The sequence below is a fragment of the Hippichthys cyanospilos genome, chromosome 1, assembly GCF_059441005.1.
Source record: "Hippichthys cyanospilos isolate Australia breed blue-spotted pipefish chromosome 1, RoL_Hcya_1.0, whole genome shotgun sequence".
Classification (NCBI taxonomy): domain Eukaryota; kingdom Metazoa; phylum Chordata; class Actinopteri; order Syngnathiformes; family Syngnathidae; genus Hippichthys; species Hippichthys cyanospilos.
Window position 1 is genome coordinate 7,063,147 of NC_142369.1, and position 19,944 is coordinate 7,083,090.

The window sequence follows — 19,944 nt, forward strand, 5'->3', positions numbered from 1 at the left end:
CCGACTCCAGAATACAGCGGTAGAAAATGGATGGATGGATGGATAATTGTACATGAAACATCAATTAGTTGTCAACTTAAGTTATGACCCAAATATTTACTAATTAAACTAGCGAAAAATATTTTGTACCCCTTAAAGCAAAAATATATGTAGAACTAGCGCTCTACAGTAGAACTAGTGTTCTACAGTAAAGCAAGTGGGCGTGCCTGTGCGTGTCTCACCTGGTGAGGCGCTGTGGCTGAGGGCGCTCCCCAAACTTCCTGAAGCGAGAAGACACAAAACACAATGGCTACCATTAGAACGCATGATGGCAACAAGGCAGTTTCAAAGTCGGATTTACACGCATGACATGAATCACGTTACATTTGCTCATGATGATACTCTTGTCTGAGTGACAACTCTGCCTCAAGCGCGTGACTCACAACATCAGCAATGTAGCAATGTGAACATACACAAATATGCATGGACCCACTGAAAGTACACTCCCCTCAGTGATTAGGAATCTTGGCAAAGAGTAAGAGGCTCAGAGGAAAGATGAGAAAGCCGCGATTGGTTGGAATCCCTGTAAAATGAGGGCGATCGATAAGGTTCCCACAGTGAAGCGCGACTGTCTTTGCAAGCTAATGGATTCCGGAGGAGGGGGGTCGGGTGGAGGAACAGGATAATGCGGGGAAGACGGAAGGTGAAGTTACAGGCAGCCAAGAAATGGACATGGGAAGCCTTCAGCCTCTTTTTATTTCAAGTAGCTATTTTTTTTTTTTTAAATTAACAGTGGGATGTAAGGCACTCACAATGCGAGCGATAAGGGCTGTCAAACTAAGAATTTGCATTGGTAAAACTAGGGATGTCCCGCTCAATTTTTTTTGCACTCGAGTCCGAGTCACCTGATATTGAGGATTTGACGATACTGAGACCAATTTGTACCTTGGCAAAGTATTAAGGACAAAAAAGGTTCCCAAATTGTCCTTTTTTCTAATGTTATTCATGTAAAACATTAAAACGCTCCTCCACTGGCTGGGTTTAGTTCCAATGTCTCTGGCAATATTAACATGTTTTGTAAAGCACAATTTTGTTTGCCCTTTTGGCAATCTTTACGTATTTTTTAAAAAAAAAGCAGTTTTCTCATATTTCCTTGACACCAATTATTGTACTACTTCCTTATTTAGAATGTGTTTTGGCAGCATCTTATGGCACTACAGTATTTCAATAAGAGCAAAGAACTTTTAAATAGGTTATTGGTTTGTCTGTACTCCACTTAAGAGGATCCAACAGGAAACCACAATAGGCAGAGTTGCAGAAAGTGATGCAACAGCAGCTTTTCTAGGTACAACCTCAGCTTGCTTTGGCACTGTTGTTAGTTACCTCTCTGAAATTTCTTATTACACAACAAGCAGCAGACAACCTCCTGAAATCTACCTATTTTTTTCTAAAATCATTGGCCGCAGATACAGCTCAGCACCACAAGTAGAACGCAAGCTAATCGGTATGACCTTTATTACCTTAGTCCTTCAATGGACAGTGACTCCAAAACGTCGTCAAGTGACAACGATACAATCCCAAAACCATGCATATACAGTATTTACAATGGATTAATCAACAGAGCATGACCCAACAACTGTAACTGCTTTAATGTGAACATAACGAGAGAAACGTAAACATTTTGGCTCGGGCAAATCAGGAGCGAGAATGAGCAAGGAATTGTCCACCACAGGATGCACACCACTTCCCATGTCATAAATGCACAGGTATAAATGAATTCAGGGACTTATTTTCTTTAGCCCCTGTAGACACCTATTTATTTTTTTTCCTCGCATGTCACGCGATGTCCTGCGATCTACCAATAATACCTTGACGATCGTCCATGTCAAGCGCGGTCGACGCAATGAGCACCCTTTTTAGTGACTTCAAATTTATCCTATGTTAAATTGGCTTACGTTTTACAGTACATTCAATAGTTACTATGGACAGTACTTTGTTTCAGCTGTTTTTGTTTTTAAAAGCTCAATGAAAAGAGTGCAGCCGGGCTGAGTCTCTTTTTTTTTTTTACATCCTGGATTTTCTTCTTCTATCGGCGCCTTTGGAATCCACCCCCAGATGTTCACTGTACATCGTCCATTTTCCTGCACAAACAGAACAAGGCGTATGTATCTGTGATTTGATGTGGAAAAAAAAGCCTATTTTTTTAACAAGAGTGATGACACTGGTATGATCTGGACTATAAAGACGTTTTTATCTGAAAGACTGTTGAGGCTCACAGAAGGAGAAGCATTGTGGCCTGTAAGAAAGTGTCTGGTTTCCTCGCCTAAGGGCTGATAGCAGATCCTTGTAGTGGCGGGACACCTCATTATCAACATGCCTCTGCCGTCCTGTGATAGCCACGGGACAATTCGGTGACACCAACCCCATCTGAAAATCTGACAAAGATCTGATTCTAATCTGGCCGTTACAGTGTTAACATTTGACGACATGAGGCGGGACAGTTAAAACGACCCGGGCAAATGTTACGAAGGTGCAGAAGCAAATAAATAGACATTTTTCTTCAAGTGCACGCGAGGAAAACAGGTCTCGCCCCACAAAATATTCAGGAATCTTGGGAAATTCTAGCCTGTACACAACCAGCTGATTGAATACCTGCGTACTGATGTCACATGGGTTACATAACAATGAATTAAGGCTTTAAAAAAAAAAAATCTCACTTCCTCAGCTGTACAGAGCAGTGCTGTGAGTGGCCAATATTCTACTAGTCCACTGTACACGACTAGTACATTTTTCCCTCACTAGCATGACAATTCAACACAGTAGTAGAACGACTGTCTGACTAGTGACTTTGTCAACATTTTCTGAGATTTGTGTCCTTTTTATTAACACTTCGCATTCCATTAGCAGTGCTAGCAGTGTGCATGAGGAAAATGACAAGAGCCTATCAGAAAAATGACTTGAACAACGACACCTGAAATAAAAAAAAATGACTGACTTTTCTACCACGGCCAGCTACTTAGAATAACTAAAAACGACTCCTATGGCAAAACTGTGAACTAGTTGACAAATACCTTCTACGAGGTACAAATTCTCAGAGGATAATGAGCATACTATTTACAAGGCAGTTCAGCACGCTCGTAAATGCCCAAACAGCACGCTAAAGTCTACAAAATTACGCCCACGTCTTTTGGCCGCATACTTAATCATCGTGAGGAAATAAATGTCACAGCAAGGGCAGCCAAGTCAAGGTACTAAACTTATTTCCGACACAAACGGGCTCGATGAGAGGGATGAGAATTCCAGAGGTTGGCAAGACGGTGACCAGGACGACGGCGAAGTGTGCCCAGGCAGGCGCCGCGCTTGGCACAGCGATCCTGCGCGTGCCCTACATGCGTGCCCACCCATGTGGCAGTGACAACAGCGCACCTACGGAAAATACTCAGCAATCTTGTCTCTTTGCCAGCCATTTATAAAAAAGGAGAGTGGCAAATGAGGACGCCAACACTGCAAAGAAAACGAGTCTACAAAGATTTAAACTCACAGGGTGCTCACGGCACACTGAAAAAAATGGTATCAAAAACAGTTAGTGGCACTGAACCAAATACTTCAAGGCATAATAGGACTCAGTTATATTATATTCAATGTTCAACACAGATAATTTGCAAACAAAACAAAAGTGCTTTGTACTTGGCTGCAACTGATTGGCAGAAAACGGTGTCAGAAATGATAATTAATTAATATAACGTTATGAATACACTCTTCAGGTGAAAATCTAATGTGCCATTACAAGTGTATAAAGTGACTAACACAATAGAAAATGCGGAATGAAAAAAACTGTTTTTGGCAGTATTATGCCAAAGCTATTTAATGTATATGTTAGAACTTGTAAAGAATGCCTTCATTATCTTTGCACAGCAGGTGTACAGCAAAACTGGGAATTTGAAGACCTAAGAAAAACTGCAACCATGTGTGCCACCATCTTGTAGCTTTTCACAATACAATACTGAACTGTAAAACAAGTAAAAACAAAACAAACAAAAAAAACATACAAAAACAATACTAAAGCATGAACATTGTGATATATTTTTTTTTCCATCAACAAAAAACCTTTGGAAAATGTCTATCAGATCGTAAACTCAACTTTTAATTTTCATTAATATATTGGTTCAAACAAATGTATCTTTAGTTGTGCTAGCAAACTTAAGCGGAGGTTTTTTATTTACTTATTACTAAATCACAATCAGTCTGCATCCCATCACAAACAATGATTCAACATGGGTTTTGATTTGTGGTTTGCAAAATGATTCAAGGATGGCTTGATTTGAAAATCAAATTATTTGATTCTGTTTGACACGGTGGGATTACAATTTAATTTGATACGGTGCAGTTAGGTACTGTATTATGCAATGACATTTTAAACTTGGGTGCCATTTCCCACTAAGCTATATCTCTCCAGCAAATAATGTATTTCAATGTGGAACGACTTGTTTCGATACACTCGCATCTTATAAATCAAACTGTTACACGACTGGAATATCGACAGAACGGTCAATTAAACTTGAGAACAGGAACTGAAAATCAAAATAAAACACAAGCACCAGAAGTCCCTCCCACTCAACTTTACAGCCTCTGTAAATGAGGCTGCAAAAAAAATGACAGCGGCAGAGGAAGGAGATGATGCTATCAGACAAGGACGGCCCTTGATGAGGATCCAAATGGGGAGTTAAGTGTCGCACGAGCAGACGCGCTTAGCCGAGCACGTTGAATGACTGGCTGATGAGCCGTCTGACCCTTCTGGCTAACTGAGTGCAGATGGCTGAGGTCTGAAAGCTGGCCTGAGATGCCCCGCTTGGCGGCTAAAACCAAGGGCAGGGACTCGGCTTGTGCGTGTGTGTGTAGTTGGGTGTGTCGCAGTCTGCACTTACACTTGCACACAACGCACCAGCTCCATCTGGCTTTGACATGGGAGACCTTAATGACAGAGGCAGAAAAGCCAAAGAAAGGCCTCCCCAATCTCCTTCCCCCCTCATTTTCCTTCTCTCCAACGATCTCCCTCTTGACCGCACGCACTCTCCATATGGTCTACGGACAGACTTTTGAAGAACTCCTCTTGGTCTGGCGTACGGTCAATGTGGCACCAACCGGACACATTAACGGTACACTGCAGTGCAGAGGCCGGAAGGCGCTAATAATAATACAAAGTGGTCATGAAGTTTCCAGCGGGTACTGTATTTTACTCTGGTCTTGGGGAAGTCGCATTTAGGGAAGCAGCCTCTGGATAAATCAAACGATACATTTGCTGCGCAACGGCCATCTGACCATGAAAAACTCAAAAGCATTGTCAGGAGTTGTGGAAGAGGGTCTAAAATCTAGAGGCCAATCATCCAATCAGAGAGCCAATCGGAAGCATGAATAAAGTAATCTCCAGAAAAAGCTCCACAAAATGCCAAGCCAAAATCACTTTTACAGCAATGTGACAGAGCACAAAAAATTTTTGTGTACTCAGTTCAAGCAGAGTGATCTTACAGTGAACTACCCCTGTTCATTGTGAAGGCATCCCCAGATTCACCTTTGACCCGAAAAATGGCAAGCATACAATGTAAAGACCATTGTTCATATTGTATAGTCTGCTATGCACTGCAGCATTTCTCAAATGGGGTTACGGGTATATCTAAGGTTTTTGAGAAGGCACAACAAGGGGGTATACAAGATTTTCACAGGGTTTCTGCAGGTATCAGCAACTCAAATATTATGCTTTTTAATGCTGTGGCAAGAATGCACTTTTCTTTTCAAATTAAGAGCAGATTAATTGGAACATGAACCAACTTAGTTAAATTATGTCAGTGACTCCTTAATAATACATATCACCATTAGTGAGGCCATTTTCCGGCAGCAATGAAACAGATGATTTTACACAATCTATTTTCTGCAGCTGAGAAAAAAAAAGCCTCAGTACTGCAAAGGTTTATCAGACATGGATTGCACAGCCCAAAAATTATTTGCACTGGTTAAGGGGTACTTGGCAGAAAAAATATTTCATGGAGGGCACATCATTGAAAAAAGGTTAACCATTTCACTGCACCATTTACTAATTATACAAACCATACAACGCTGCTCAAGGAATGCTGGCTCACAGCATGGCTCAAGTTGAACATCTGTATTTTTTTTTTTTTTTAACGTGGTGTTCATCATTCACTCACGAATTGCGTAATGTTTTCTCACAATACATTTTCTACAACCTACCGCACCACATGCTCCATTCAAACATACATACACTTAATCTGTCCCGAATGTGTGCCTGAACTTGTCTCACTTCCACGGTGCTGGCATTTCTTTCCCTCATAATCAAGGTTTTATTGTTCTCCTGGCATCCAATAAATGTCTGAAAAATGAATCGTGAAAACGTTTTCGATAAAAGGCAGACTTTACACGATGTAGCGTGGATTCCTGCGGTTGGTTAACTCCGCATTAGCATGGGGAATACTATACAGTATAAATGCAGAGGCAAGCGCCGTAACAACCTGTAGTGCAGCATTTTCAGCTCAGGCCATCGGTGACATTCCAAACCTGTAAAAGATAAATTGAACAGCCACAACATGAGCTTGTAAATGGGGAAAATATGTAGCCACAAAGAGAGGTTGGGGTTTGAGGGTTGAGATGGGTCATATGTTTGGGGGGCTGTCAAGAAAGAGTGGAGGGGGGGTTTGAAGCACAGAGGCCTTGAACCCTGAATGAACCAGACTTTTCCCGCTTCTCACTCGCGGCTGAGCCGATGACTCACTGCTGGAACCAGAGCTCACCCGGGGGGACGCCTCGCCGGGAGAGAAAATCGACCGCGGCAACACCGTTGCACTCGTATTTTGGCTCCGGGAAAAGATTCTGCAAGACTGCGGGCCGCTAAAAGAATCCCAGCCGAAGCTTTGGGCTGGCTAATGGATGACTGAAACATGTTGCAGTGGCCGCGAGCGATTGACAATACGGCCTTTTAAGAGCAGAGTCGAGCACATCAAAGTGCAGAAATCATTTTACATTCCAAGAAATCTCCACGGTTGATCATCTGAGAAGTTTGCCCTCAATTATTGATGCATTATTAGTCACAGTGAAATATTCCAAGAACCTATATTTTCATGGTTCTAAACGAAACATTAACTGCCTTGTTTGTCCAAAAAATATATACATAATAAAATAAAGACCAAGACGCTCGTGAAGACGATCAGCCTCAGGCTCAGAGCTCAACCTTTTCAAATGCATGAACAAACTGAAACTACAGTCCAGTCATTCTTGTTGAGCGGCGTGAACACGTCGAAAGGCACTGAGGCGCACATTTTCACTCCATTTACTTTCCAACAAACAATCACCTCTTTTAAACAGAAATGCAACAAAACAGCCCCAACTGAGTTAGCAAAATATCATACTTAAGTACTAGTACAAGTTACTTTAAAGCCCCAAATACATATGGCAAATTATGACATTACTGCTGATCGCAATCTTGCATGAAATGACAAATATCGGCCTATAACGATCAAGCCTATCATATCGGCGTGCAGTTTCGTGACAGCTTCAGTCGGAAGAACAGAAAACAACAAACAATTTTATCTTTTAACCAATTGAACTTGTGTCTGCTCTTTATGTCACAGATGGCAAAATCGGATCCATGGATCAGCCTACTGACATCGAATGATTGCTATTTTCAGTCGGAAAAGTGAGCAGAGCAGGAATCCAAAACAAGTAGTTCGCTGCGATTAAAACCCTCAGCCGGCCGATTGGGCTCTACCGAGTCTGAACTTTTCCCTTGTAATGAGTGTGTGCAGTGGCCTTGGCTGCGTCGCTCACTAAAACATCACAAGCAACATCTGCTAAACTGCTTGGACTTTAATTACAATGTATGCACATTTTTTTCCCTCGGCATATTGCACGCCTGACAACAAATGTCGTTGCTGAGCCTGTAATGTAACAGCGGGTACACACCATTCTGCACCATTCGGTACCGGACCAGAGAAAATGAACAAGAATCATTGGAGTCTCGAAAGAACCAGGACTGGTGCTGCTAAAATTAATTGACAAGAAATCAACAATCACATTAATTAACAGCTATTTTAAGAGAGTATTTTTTTAGAGCTAAGAAAATAAACAGCAAATGAAAAGCAATGTTTAAATACTTTACTGCAAAATACAATTTTAACCGATTAATTGATGGAATACCCGATTCTAAAAATATTTAGAAGTAACAGCTAGATGTGCAATGATTAATCAAGAACTAATCGATAATTATTTTTGATACTCAATGAATCATTTTTGATACCTCTTTTAACTTAAAACTGTCCAAATTTTCAGCTTCTCAGCGGTGAATGTTATCAAATTGCTGATATCCTGCATTGAACCTTTTGGTCAATTTTCTGACGTTTCAGCCCAAACGAGTAACAGAATCATAATACGTTTGTAATTTGTCAATTTGCGATGCTTTTACCCAATTAATGTATCAAAACAATCATTAGTTTCAGTCTTGGTGACTACCGTAGTTATGATACTCCAAAGTTTACATTCAGTTTGTATTTCCACTTCTGAATTACGTATTGGTCAGACAAAATGCTTGATGTGAAAAGTGGGCCGCTTATGTAACAGATGGCCAGAGGACTTGTTGATGATCACAGTCACACTTGTATAGTTTGAAGGAATCATACACTTAAGCAGTTCGTGACCAAAGATACTCACGCCTATGAAATCAGCAAGCTCATTAGAACACAAATTGAGTTCATGCATTTCCCACATTTGAATAATCATTTATGGAACTTAAGCGGGTGGCAGACTTTTGCAGACATTGAAACGCAAGTCTGTGTGCTCTGGTTTCAACGTTGCCTTGAAGGTGGGGGTTTCATGCTCTTGCAAATTGTTTCCCCTGAACAGTCACTTCAGTCGTTATGAAAACGAGTTCACTGGGCCAATCAGCCGAGCGAGACATGGCGTTGTCATCAGCTGGTACAGCGGCAAAGTATTGCAATGTCCTCGTGCGCGTTTTCAAAAAGGAACATTTTCAAAATTATGGCTAATGTATACAAGATTGAAGACAAAAACTGATACTGTATATGCTACAAATAAAAAGTTTGGAAACAGCATCTAGAGATTTTTTCATTTTCTTAAAAAAAAACAACAAAAAAACTCATTTTGTAGATAAATATTAAAAACATTAGGCGACAGTGGCTCTAACGTTTCCTGTTTGCAGCAGTGAGCAGCAATAGATGGTACCAACGCTCCATTGCCAGATATAGGCTGACGAGAGTCATCAGATGACTTTTCAAAGGCCTTTTATTTATGACTCAACTGACTCGCTGTTCCTACTGATCACTTTTTAACAAACAAGGATTACCCTAACTGCTGTTTTAGTCAGCTAAAATCACTATTGTGGTTTTGGGGTGATTTTGTTTCATAAACCAAATGGAGAGATATTTGTCTCTCAATATTATTTACACAATTTAAATGAAAAAAAATGTTTAACTATTTAAATGTAATTATATATTTGAATCCGAACTAATGATTATTCAATAGTATTTTGAGTAGGATAGCCAAATACAAAAATAATCGACAGCTGAAGCCCTAGTTTAAAGTAGGGTCTTTTTGTCCAAAAACAAATTTGCACTTCAGCTTTACGATGTACATCAGGGGTGGCCAAGGCAGATACTTGACAGCCAAAACCCCGTATGTTTTTTATGTTTCCCGTCAACCTATGCACCAAATTCAAATGATCAGTGTCATTACTGTATCAGGATTCTACAAAACATGCTGATGAGCCAATCATATCTCCATTTTATGCTTTACGATCTGGAATGCCTTTCATTTCATAGCTGTGCAGTATCAAGAGTCAGTAGATTAAATTCTTTACTTTGTAATGTGTTTGAGACAATCTGAATTTGAAGGAGTTTCCAAACTTTTGACCGGAATTGTAACTAAACTCTGGATAAAACTAATTTACAGTAGATTTGCTGATTTCGTTTGGTGCAATGGCTGATGCCAGTGCAATTTTTACCGCGCCTTACATGAATCACAATTAAGACCTTGTAAAACCAACAAGTCAAGGGAGGGCAAAATGAATGTTTATGAATAATTTGATCACTTCCTAGGTAGGGGTGTACTAACATTTATTGCCAGTGGTTTAGACCATAATGGCTGTGTGTTGAGTTACTTTGAGCTCGCATGTGTGCAACACGGACATGTCCTTAGGTAAACATTTTGGAGAGCGTACATCCAACCGAGATAACCAAAGGCCACGTGCGGGTGTCGGACAAGCCAAGTGCATTGTTCTTTCAACCACAATCAATGGAGTGTCCCGCAAAATGACAAGCATTGCCGTTACTTCATTGTGATTATAAGCGAGCGCCAGAAACCTCCTGACGTCAACAGCCACAGGAATGCCACCAGGCGGATTCTTCTATGAAACAGCGCAGCGGCCTTAGTTAAACAACCGCACAATGCAGAGAAACATTCGGCGATAACAGTACACCTTTCCTGGAAACTAAACGTGCCTTTCTCACTGCTGTTTTCCTTGACTATTTTCCTGACATTTGAGAACTCCCTGTTGTGCCCCCAGCTTGCTTTATGGTGGAGTAGAAGTGGGTGAGGGGGGTTGAGGGAGGGGGTCAACTCTGGGTAAACGCCTGTAGTGGTGTCCCTACAGGCTGACTTGCAAAATCCATTGTAAAACTTTAAACAGAGAATTATTTTGAAAAAACGCTCAGTGTGTTAGTGGAACCCGATATACAGTACATGTATACTATCTATAATTTAATCACAAAATAAATTTGTCAAAGTAGTCCGTGCCCATGGTTTCTTCCGTATCCTGCATATCGTAATTTTAGGTTATGGTCTTATAGGTGCTTTAAGATGTTCGATGTGACTTGGGGATAAGAAGCCAAAATACTTCCAAATTGCTGACCTTAATCACCTTGTGGGGTCTGCAATTTTTCAGTTGTTAGTCATACTAGCCATGCTTTCTGCTCTTCTCAAGTACCGGTAGTTGTATTAGCATTAGCATTTGCTGTCGCCACAATTTGGCTCACTCTGGTCAGATGGCTTTCACCTGAAGATGTCACATGACACGCAAAAACACAAACTCCAGTTTCTACTAGGACCTCTAAAAAACCTTAACCGAGCCGAACTGTCATTACAATGTGAATGCAGTAGGTACACAGCTGTTAAATCACTATATACAATTCTGAATATGTCCTCTGTGGTTTGAATCATGAACTCTTGCCTCTTCAGGTATTTCCAGAACTGTGACATCACAGAATCCTTGTGAATTGGGATTTCACAGCTGTTTCACAGTGTATTCGCACCCTCTGTCAGTGAAGCTTTGAGCTTCTGTCAGCTCCTATGTGTCAAAACCTCTTCATCCTCAAAAAAAAAAAAAATTGCAAGCTATTGAGTATTCCATGTAGCATGAGAAATTGTGCAGTATCTCTATTTTTTTTTTTTTGCAGTATCTCTAAGATGTAGTCTGCTTTCTGGCTATTATAATGTCACTTCCGGTAGCGGTGGACAGGATAACTACACTTGTGATGCCTCAAGCAGTAGGTTTGGAAACACTCAGAATACAAAATTTAAATCTAGTTTTTAATCAAACAACAGATGACAACTTCCAAGAGGTGCATTACAAAACATTAACAAAGAAAATATGGCTTTAAACAGACCCTTTGCACAGATACCTTTAGACCCTGACCTTTACGATTATTGTCATTTTCAGTAACTATTGTATCTTGTGTACTTTGGCTGGGCAATGAATAGAATTATTTTGATGGATCTGCTACACAAGCTATGAATATCTATTTCTTGCACAAGCTATGAATGTTAAACTTATAATTTATTTTTGGGCCAGGTCACCCATCCCTTAGCATATAAATGCCAGAAGATTTAAAATGCCTCAATTCACTTTTTTATTATTCGTCGGCACATCAAGCCGAAAATAAAACTCGTAGTGTACAAAAACAACAAATAGATGAGTACAAATATCAAACCATGAACGTAGCTCCCTGTACTGTTTATGAAAAATAAATAAAAAAACTCTTAATAGCCCAAACCATGACCCATATAATGCACTTCACATGCGTAACACAGTAACCAATATCCTGAGCAATGAAAGAGCACTCACAACAAAACTAGCTAACTGCTTGCCTGTCCATTCTTATCTAACACAGCGATAGCAGCAGTTGCAGCTCGCTGTGGGATGTTAAGTTGATTGGGGTTTTCCCAACACTGGAGATTCAGTGTTTCCTTTAGGGAGTTGCTTTTTTTTCTCCTCGTTTGAGGTAGAAATGGTTTTATTGTACTTGGATTGTAAGCAAGCACTGCAGAGCGCCTTGAATATCAATTGGTAATATTAACACATGAAGTATAACGTCACTTCAGAACCTAAACCAGTCAATGGGTTAGTTAAGCTTTTCTGACGACTTTGAAATGTACACACTGCACCTAACCCACCGGCCACGACCCGGTAGGAGATTGTCCATTATCATGAAGCAAACATGCAAACATGTGTTAGCATAAGAAAGAAGCTAGACAAAGTAGAATCCATTTTGATCAACAGTTGAGGTAGCCATGTTGCTTTCAGTTTCATCGCATCTAGTGGACAAAACCGCAGCTTCTTAGAACAGACACAACAGTAGAGATTAGGCATGGGATGAGATCTGAATCTGACTGTGATAACTTTGAGCAAAAAAATTACAGTATCGGGGTATTGAAAACACAGCTCAAAAAATTTAAAGATCTTTATTAGGTGGCCATTTTTCTATGATATAAACATTCATTTTTAAACCAAATATAATGTATATAGCATTTTGTTACAATAACAAACATTTACCATGCACAATAATATTACTGATGCTGACAAACGAGAAAGTGGACATGATAGGTTGTGGAAGCCAAAAAGTACGAGTCACATCAAGAGGAGGCACCCGCTAATTGCCCGTTAAGGCAGACCACTCAAGATGTGAAAAAAACAAAAAAAACAAATATATATCAGATTTGGACGGTTTTAAATAACCGCAAGTTTCAAAATTGTGATATACAGTATTGCCATTATATCGGCCCATGCCTAGCAGAGATGGAAAGATATATTTTTTTCAGGGCCAAAACCGATTATAAGTTGTCAAGGAGGCTGATAACCAATATTTTGAGCCGATATTTGTTTTAGTAAAAAAGGAAGATATTTGCGTGAAAAAATAAAAAACGTTTTCGAAATTTCTTAAGCATATATGTTTATTGAACAAATTTTCAGATTCACGTCAGGTTGATTTTCGTAATTCATTATATTTTTCCTTAGAAAGCTGACATCTGTTGTAAAATTCTTACAAAAAAAATTGCGGAGCCCCCAGGGTCATCATGGATGTTTTTAAAAGTTTAATAAAAACTTTAAAAAGTAGCTCCTTGTAGTTTGACAGTAAATCAAATTTCTGAATGATATAAATATTTAAAAAATTACCTGACGATTTCAAGTAATTTCAACCAAAAAGTGTTACCATGGTCAGCGGAATCTATTATAAATAAAGTGAACGAAAAGTTCAAAGAAATAGTTACCTGAATTGAGTTACCAGTCTTTAGGTTTAAGAAAGGGCGATGTCGATATTAATCAAATATGCCTATCAAAATAGGCAAATATTCTTGTTTTTCTCAATAATCGGTCTAAACTTTGACTACAGCTAACAGTCATTTTAGAAAATAGAAGCCTCACCTCATATTTTAACCATTATAATTTGGTAGGGTTTTTAACTCACATTATTGTTGTTCTATTTTCCCCTGCACTTACAGAAAAAAGCAAATGACATTATTCAGAGTTTTGCTGTTTCCTCTCAATTGGCTTCACCTCTCTGGATACCAAACAAACATTGAAACATTTTTTCCCATCATTTGCATCAACTTCCATTTAAAATTAATTGCTCAGTCCAACCAATTATTGGCAAATGTTCTTTTCCCCACAAACCAACCAGTCACTTCTGTGTGCGGTTGTGACTGACGACAACAGCATAGCACAGGACAAGCGTTTTGTCTGTTGGACGAAAACAAACAAATTCCAATCAAAACCAATACAACGTTAAAAGCAGCTAAGCACTTCCCCACTAAACCGACAGGAAATGCTCGTCACACAGATAGAAACACTTCATGTTTTCTGAATGAAACATCCTGGATGTGAGGGGACATCAGGGACGAAAAGCTGCTGACACATAAGCCACGGTCCCTTGGCAAATTGTCGCCTCAACGTCCGCCAGAGGAAACACTCTTGGAAGAAGACAATTCATGTAAGAAAGACGGCGAGGCGCTCCAAAACGAGCGTCAGCAGAGAGGTATCCGCCGCCTGTGGCATTAGCGCTCATTCTCTGCTGCGTTTTCTCGACCGCCTAAGCCAACAACAACACCACCGAGAGCACTTTGGCCCCCATCAAACATGACGGCGGGTCTCTTTGCAAAACCACACCGGCCGTAGATTTGCATCAGAATGTTCCGTCCTATCCTGCCAGACAAACGGCGGAGCCCTGGGTGACGGATCGGCTCGGACAGACGCATCTCGTACTGTGCTTGAATCAGTAAAACAAACATAAAATAAACTGTATGGTTTTGAATACGCCATCTTTACGTTCTCCACTGTTGAATTTGTGTTTTTGAATGTATGCTTTTGCAGGGCTTGGCCCGGTGAAGTATATGTCTGTCAGCGAATCAGAGTTCAGTTGGCTGTTGCTAGCTCATGTTAGTATTACCATTCAATAAAGCCAATAAAACTATTTCCTTCGTACTTCTATTGGTAGGCTATATTAAGTTATCTAACAATATACCTGGGGGTGACAATCAATTTCTGCTATTCAGAAAACCATCGCTTCTCAAAAAGGGGGTCGGGATCCTCTGGACAAGGGGATGGGGTCATGCAAGAAGCATTAGCTGCTCTGCAAAGGTGTAGTTAGAACAATTTATATAAAACTATTTATTGTGCAGTTTCAGAGTTGGGGGGGACACAATTTTTTTCCCCTTGGAGGGGCGTAACAAGAAATACCTGAAAAGCTCAGCAGAAAACACAGTGCAGTTTATCTCTGTGTTTAAGAGTAAAATGATTCCAAACCTAAAACATAGTGTCTTTTTGTGGTTCGGAGGAAAAAATTGATGCTTTTTCTTTTTTTTTTATTATCAAGTTTTAGTATTTGATTACAAGACCTTTCTTTTGGGAAATTTTAACATTAATTCCCAGGCAACAGCAGATACATTATACCTGTCATATGAAATAGAGTTGGTTCAATAGATCAAATTATTCAGAATAGTTTGTCATTTTACACAAACTCTGCTCAAGGGGCAGAATGCTGGATGGGTGGTTTACCATTCAAGCAAGTTGAGTAGAAGGTAAGAATGGCTATTATATAAATCAGCATGTATTACTACAGTCTGAACATTTGGGATTGGATTTATTTTATTTAATAAATTAAGATTTATTTAAATAAATGTTTGTTGGGTTTCTTAAATTGATTAAAAAATTTGTCCAGAATGGCTAAGGATTTTTTTTTTTTTTTTTGCCATTTCACATAGTAAAAATATCAATTAATGGATACAACATGAATGACAATTCTCTCTCTATAAATCAACAAACTGGTGACCCATTAGTAGGGCGCCCAAAACGGGCAACTTCCCGCACTTTTGCACTTTTGACAGAATGGATAAGGGGCTCAAGGTGGGGGGTTCTGGGACTGGCTTTTAGCTCCAGGCCGAGCCTCTGCCACCATAAAGGTCAGCGCTTCGACATCTGCTGCTCTCTCTGAACCTCTCCTTTCATGAAAAGGGAAGCCGGCAAGAGGAGAGGACCCTCGGGGAACGGACTCACGCGCGTGCACACAAAACTGCCGTTGTGCCACGGCACTAGCTGCGCACTTGCGTTCCCAATCAACTGCAGCCAAGGAAGCCCAGAAGCGCATGCTGACGCAAAGAAAATAAAATAACTCACTATGAAAGAAAGGCTTGGCTTTTTAAAACCATGGTGTGTCAAATTAGCTAATGCCTTGATCAGAATTAACCAATCAAATTCAAATCCATTTTAATTGGCTGTCAGAGCACACCTGCCTCATATGAAGTCTCATTGATTAACCGTAAATTTTAGAATTTAGATGTTCTAGTAGATTTTTCCTACAATTTTTGCTTTCTTGCAGAAACCTAAAGGTTTTGTGCAGATCTGGAACTGAATAAAAACACTAAAAATAAAAGGCCATGTGTGACATAATTACGCTGATTTTAAAAAAATAAATCTAATTAAATTGCTGCCATTTTTCTTGAAAGAAAATCAGTCATGATTCCTACAATGCCCAGAAAAAAATATTTCAACTTTAATATTGCAACATTTTTAAATTTGAAGTAAATATGCTCTTCTCTTCTTGTGAGATTTGTACTATTTTTTGATAATTTTCAAAAGATTGCTACCCTTTATTCCGGGGAGGGGGACTACTTTGGAAGTGCACTCAATTTCCATTAGATCACTAAATTAAATTCAATTAAATCCATCCTATTCCTTGAAATAATACAAACATTTTCATGAGTGCTACCCTTGTTGAGAATAATAATACAATATACTGTACTCTCAACATTGCGCCCCCCCCCCCAAAAAAAAAAAACTCTTAATAAATTTACACTTTTTGTGAGTGACTTTTTCCTTTCCTCAAAATGCAGAATCTTTTCAGCATGGCCCTACTACACCTTGGTCATACTTTTTCTACACGCGCAGTAACAAAAAAAAACACAGCAAGAAACATCATCTGGACAGGTGGCCCACCACCCAGACCTGACCCCAGTGACCCCTAACATGCTCCCCCTCCCCCTTTTAACTGAAAAAAAAACCCCTTCCACACACACATACAAGAACAAACACTGACACACACTTTCAATGAGACTAGCATATTATTGTCTAAGATAGCTTTGTGCCTGTACGACATCAGAGCACATAAGTGCCAAAGCAACAAGGAAAAATGTGACACTTCCCTGATGAATTATTGCATATTTTCCTGCAATTGATCACAATCACAAGTTTCTCATTAGAAGCTCAATGTTGACATGCGAAAATATCACTGATGTGTTACCTCGTGGCAGGCAATAAGTGAGCAGGTTTTGAGCACAAAATTTAGCACATTACCAGGGGCGTTTGTCCTTAGATGCACTCTGTATTTGTTTGAGTTCGTATTTTTTTAATGGCATATATTTTTTTTTGTATAACAAATTTGACGGATCAATATATTTGTAAGAGACAAGCAGTAATTTAATAAACAGTAGTGAAGCCCATGGTTTCATTATAGGTCACTCGTTCTCACAGACTGATCATGAGATGTAAAAATACATGATCATAATGATGGTACATCTTGGGGGGAGGAAATTTCAAGGCATTTTCACAAGGATGTTACTTTCTTCCTCAAAAATTTCAGAAGATCGCTAAATTTTTCTCTCGCATATATTCTCGTAATGTTGCCATTTTTTTGCTAAAAAAAAATATACGCTTGTTAAAGAAAATAATTCGAATAGGATTGATTTTTTTACCTACAAATATTACTTCATTGGTTATAAAATTATCTTTTAAGAATGCTTCATTTTCCCCCCGCTCCAAACATTTTCATGGGATTTTTTTTAAATGACTATTTCCACGACTCTGCTACTTTCCTCCAAATGTTTAGCACCCAAATATAGAAAAAGAAGTTCATAGTAATAAAATGTTTTTCTCAATAAATATGAATTTTTGTAGAAAAAAACACTCCCTTGAGATGCACTCAAAAAGAAAAGTCAAAATGTTACTTTACCTCCTCAAAAACTACAGTAGATACTTGAAAGACTGTGACACTTTTTTACCTAAAAAAAAACAACTCCATGTTGCAAGACGGATGCTTTAAACACCTCTCACAAGATTAAACTGTTTTTTTAAACATAGGTATACATTATATTTTTTGAAGCATTGATACACATTTTCTCCAAATAATGTTGCTACGTAAAAAAATAATTTGAGAATTTTTGCTTTAAAATAACAAGTTTTTTTCTTTACTTTTTTGTAGCGATCTAACCTTAAATACATGACATTTTTCTGTAAAATTCTCTCAAAAAAATAATAATACTACATTCTTATGCAATTTAACTTATGTAAGATTAATACATCAATCCCCGCCGAAAAAAAATATTTTGTAAAATTGGTAATTCATTTGTGTGAGATTATTTTCCCCCTTAAAAGGAGGACTATTTCAGAAAGGTTACTATAAAGGTTGCAAGTTTTATATTTCTAAAAAAAACAAACAAACAAAAAAACTGTCAGTCGTAAGATTTATTTAGCCACAAAAAAATACACACACAAAAATACTCGTAAAATTCCAAAAATCTGTCCAACAAAAATAAGGCTATTCACTTTAAACACTGCATTTTCATAGGGTTTACACCGCAGCAACGTGATTCACTTGGGTCTTACTAACCGGCATCCATTATCGGACAGCCCCATGCCCATAAATATTACTCGTTCCCCGGCTCCGTCGCCAGAGCACACTCGGAAAAACAAAGCCGCAGAGAAACCGTTTTACCCGGACGTTTTCCAGAGCGCACACCCAAACCGTACCTTGATTTTGTTGTCGTTTTCATTAGCTGGTTAGCATACATGCTAACACCTCGCTGGAAGCTAGCTTACTAAACACAGCCGCAAACAGTGGGGGAGAAAAAAAACGCGTAACACATTAGAACAAAGAAACGCCGTTGTGTGGTGAACGAAGCGGCGGAGAAAGTGACCGCGGAGCCGGGCGCAAGCATACAAATTTGCAGCGGAGCCACGCTTTCAGATTCGGATTCACTTCAACTCCCCGACACCAAGCCCCCGAATCTCAGACTCACCCTGTCACAACAGGCGCCATCTTCCACAAACTCTCACCAAAACTCCAATACTCGCGATATCCTTTTCTCTTTTTTTTTTTTTTTGCTACTCCCCGCAGCCCCGACAATCCGTCGAGGCAACAAGATGCCGAATGGAGGTGTCGGGACGAGGGAGAAGGGAGAAAGGGGGTGGGTTAGGAGACTCAAGAGAAGGGGAGGCCACACTTTGTCGAGGAGGGGGAGCGAGAGTGAGCGAAAAGGGCAGACGCCACAACAACAGGCGTGGGAAACTTCCGAGATCGCGCGAGAGCTGGAAAAACTCTCACAATAGGCCACCGCTGAGGAGGCGATCGCTCTCGCGAGACTTGGTCACGTTTGCTTTTCCCACGTGTGTACCCGGTTATAAATCAGAGGAGATACTCGCTTTTTTTATACTGCTGTAAATTTTGTTCAAAATACAATGGTGCTTTGACTACATTTAGCAAATAAATTCTCTCACTTAAGTGACTTCAAGTGCAATTAATCTTTTATAGCCCCTAAAACTACCATACTTTGTTACATGTTTGGAAAAAATACAAATAACTCTTTATTAAAAATGAACGTGAAATTGCATTCTTTATTTATAAAACTTGCTAGTGAAGTAATGACTATTTACCTAAGACTGCAACTTTTTTCTTCCTTAAAATAATCACTTAATAATCACAAAAGCTTTCTAGGTTTGAGTTACAAAAAAGTATATATTTTGAAAGCTTGCTCTTGTGTTTTTCCCCTTGAAATCATTGCCTAAGATTGCTACTTTTTTTTAATTGTCTCATTAGGCCCCCACCAAAGAAAAATAACTACTTTTTTTTTCTCGCAAGATAGCTTCATTATTTCCACCCCAAATAAAACTATTGTTGTAAGACTTCTACTTTGAAAAAAAAGAAAAACAAATTATTCTCCAAAGATTGCTATTAGCATTTTGGGACATGCAACAAAGAACCAGAAACGAAAAAACTTAGCCTCAATGGGATAGACCATATGTCAAAATAGGGAATCATACTTTTTTTGTTCATGCTTGTGAAGAACAGGTTATTAATTTGAACTGGAAATGTACCCCAATATGAACAAGTGCCATTGAGCAAA

The 19,944-nt window shown here is 39.3% G+C and overlaps 1 protein-coding gene across 2 annotated transcripts in view; it reads right to left on the reverse strand.

Annotated features, from left to right (window-relative positions):
• The window catches only part of LOC148428874 (suppressor of hairless protein homolog), a 33,726-nt gene extending 14,684 nt beyond the window's left edge, over positions 1-19,042 (reverse strand). Inside the window, exons 1-2 of one of the 2 annotated variants that reach the window (XM_088404925.1) lie at positions 18,841-19,042; positions 222-260 (exon numbers count right to left, since the gene is read on the reverse strand). In XM_088404925.1, coding sequence (XP_088261051.1) covers positions 222-260; positions 18,841-18,860 — 59 coding nt within the window. In that variant the 5' untranslated portion in view covers positions 18,861-19,042. The other variant, XM_088404843.1, reaches the window with a different exon arrangement.
• Positions 19,043-19,944: the final 902 nt, after the last annotated feature.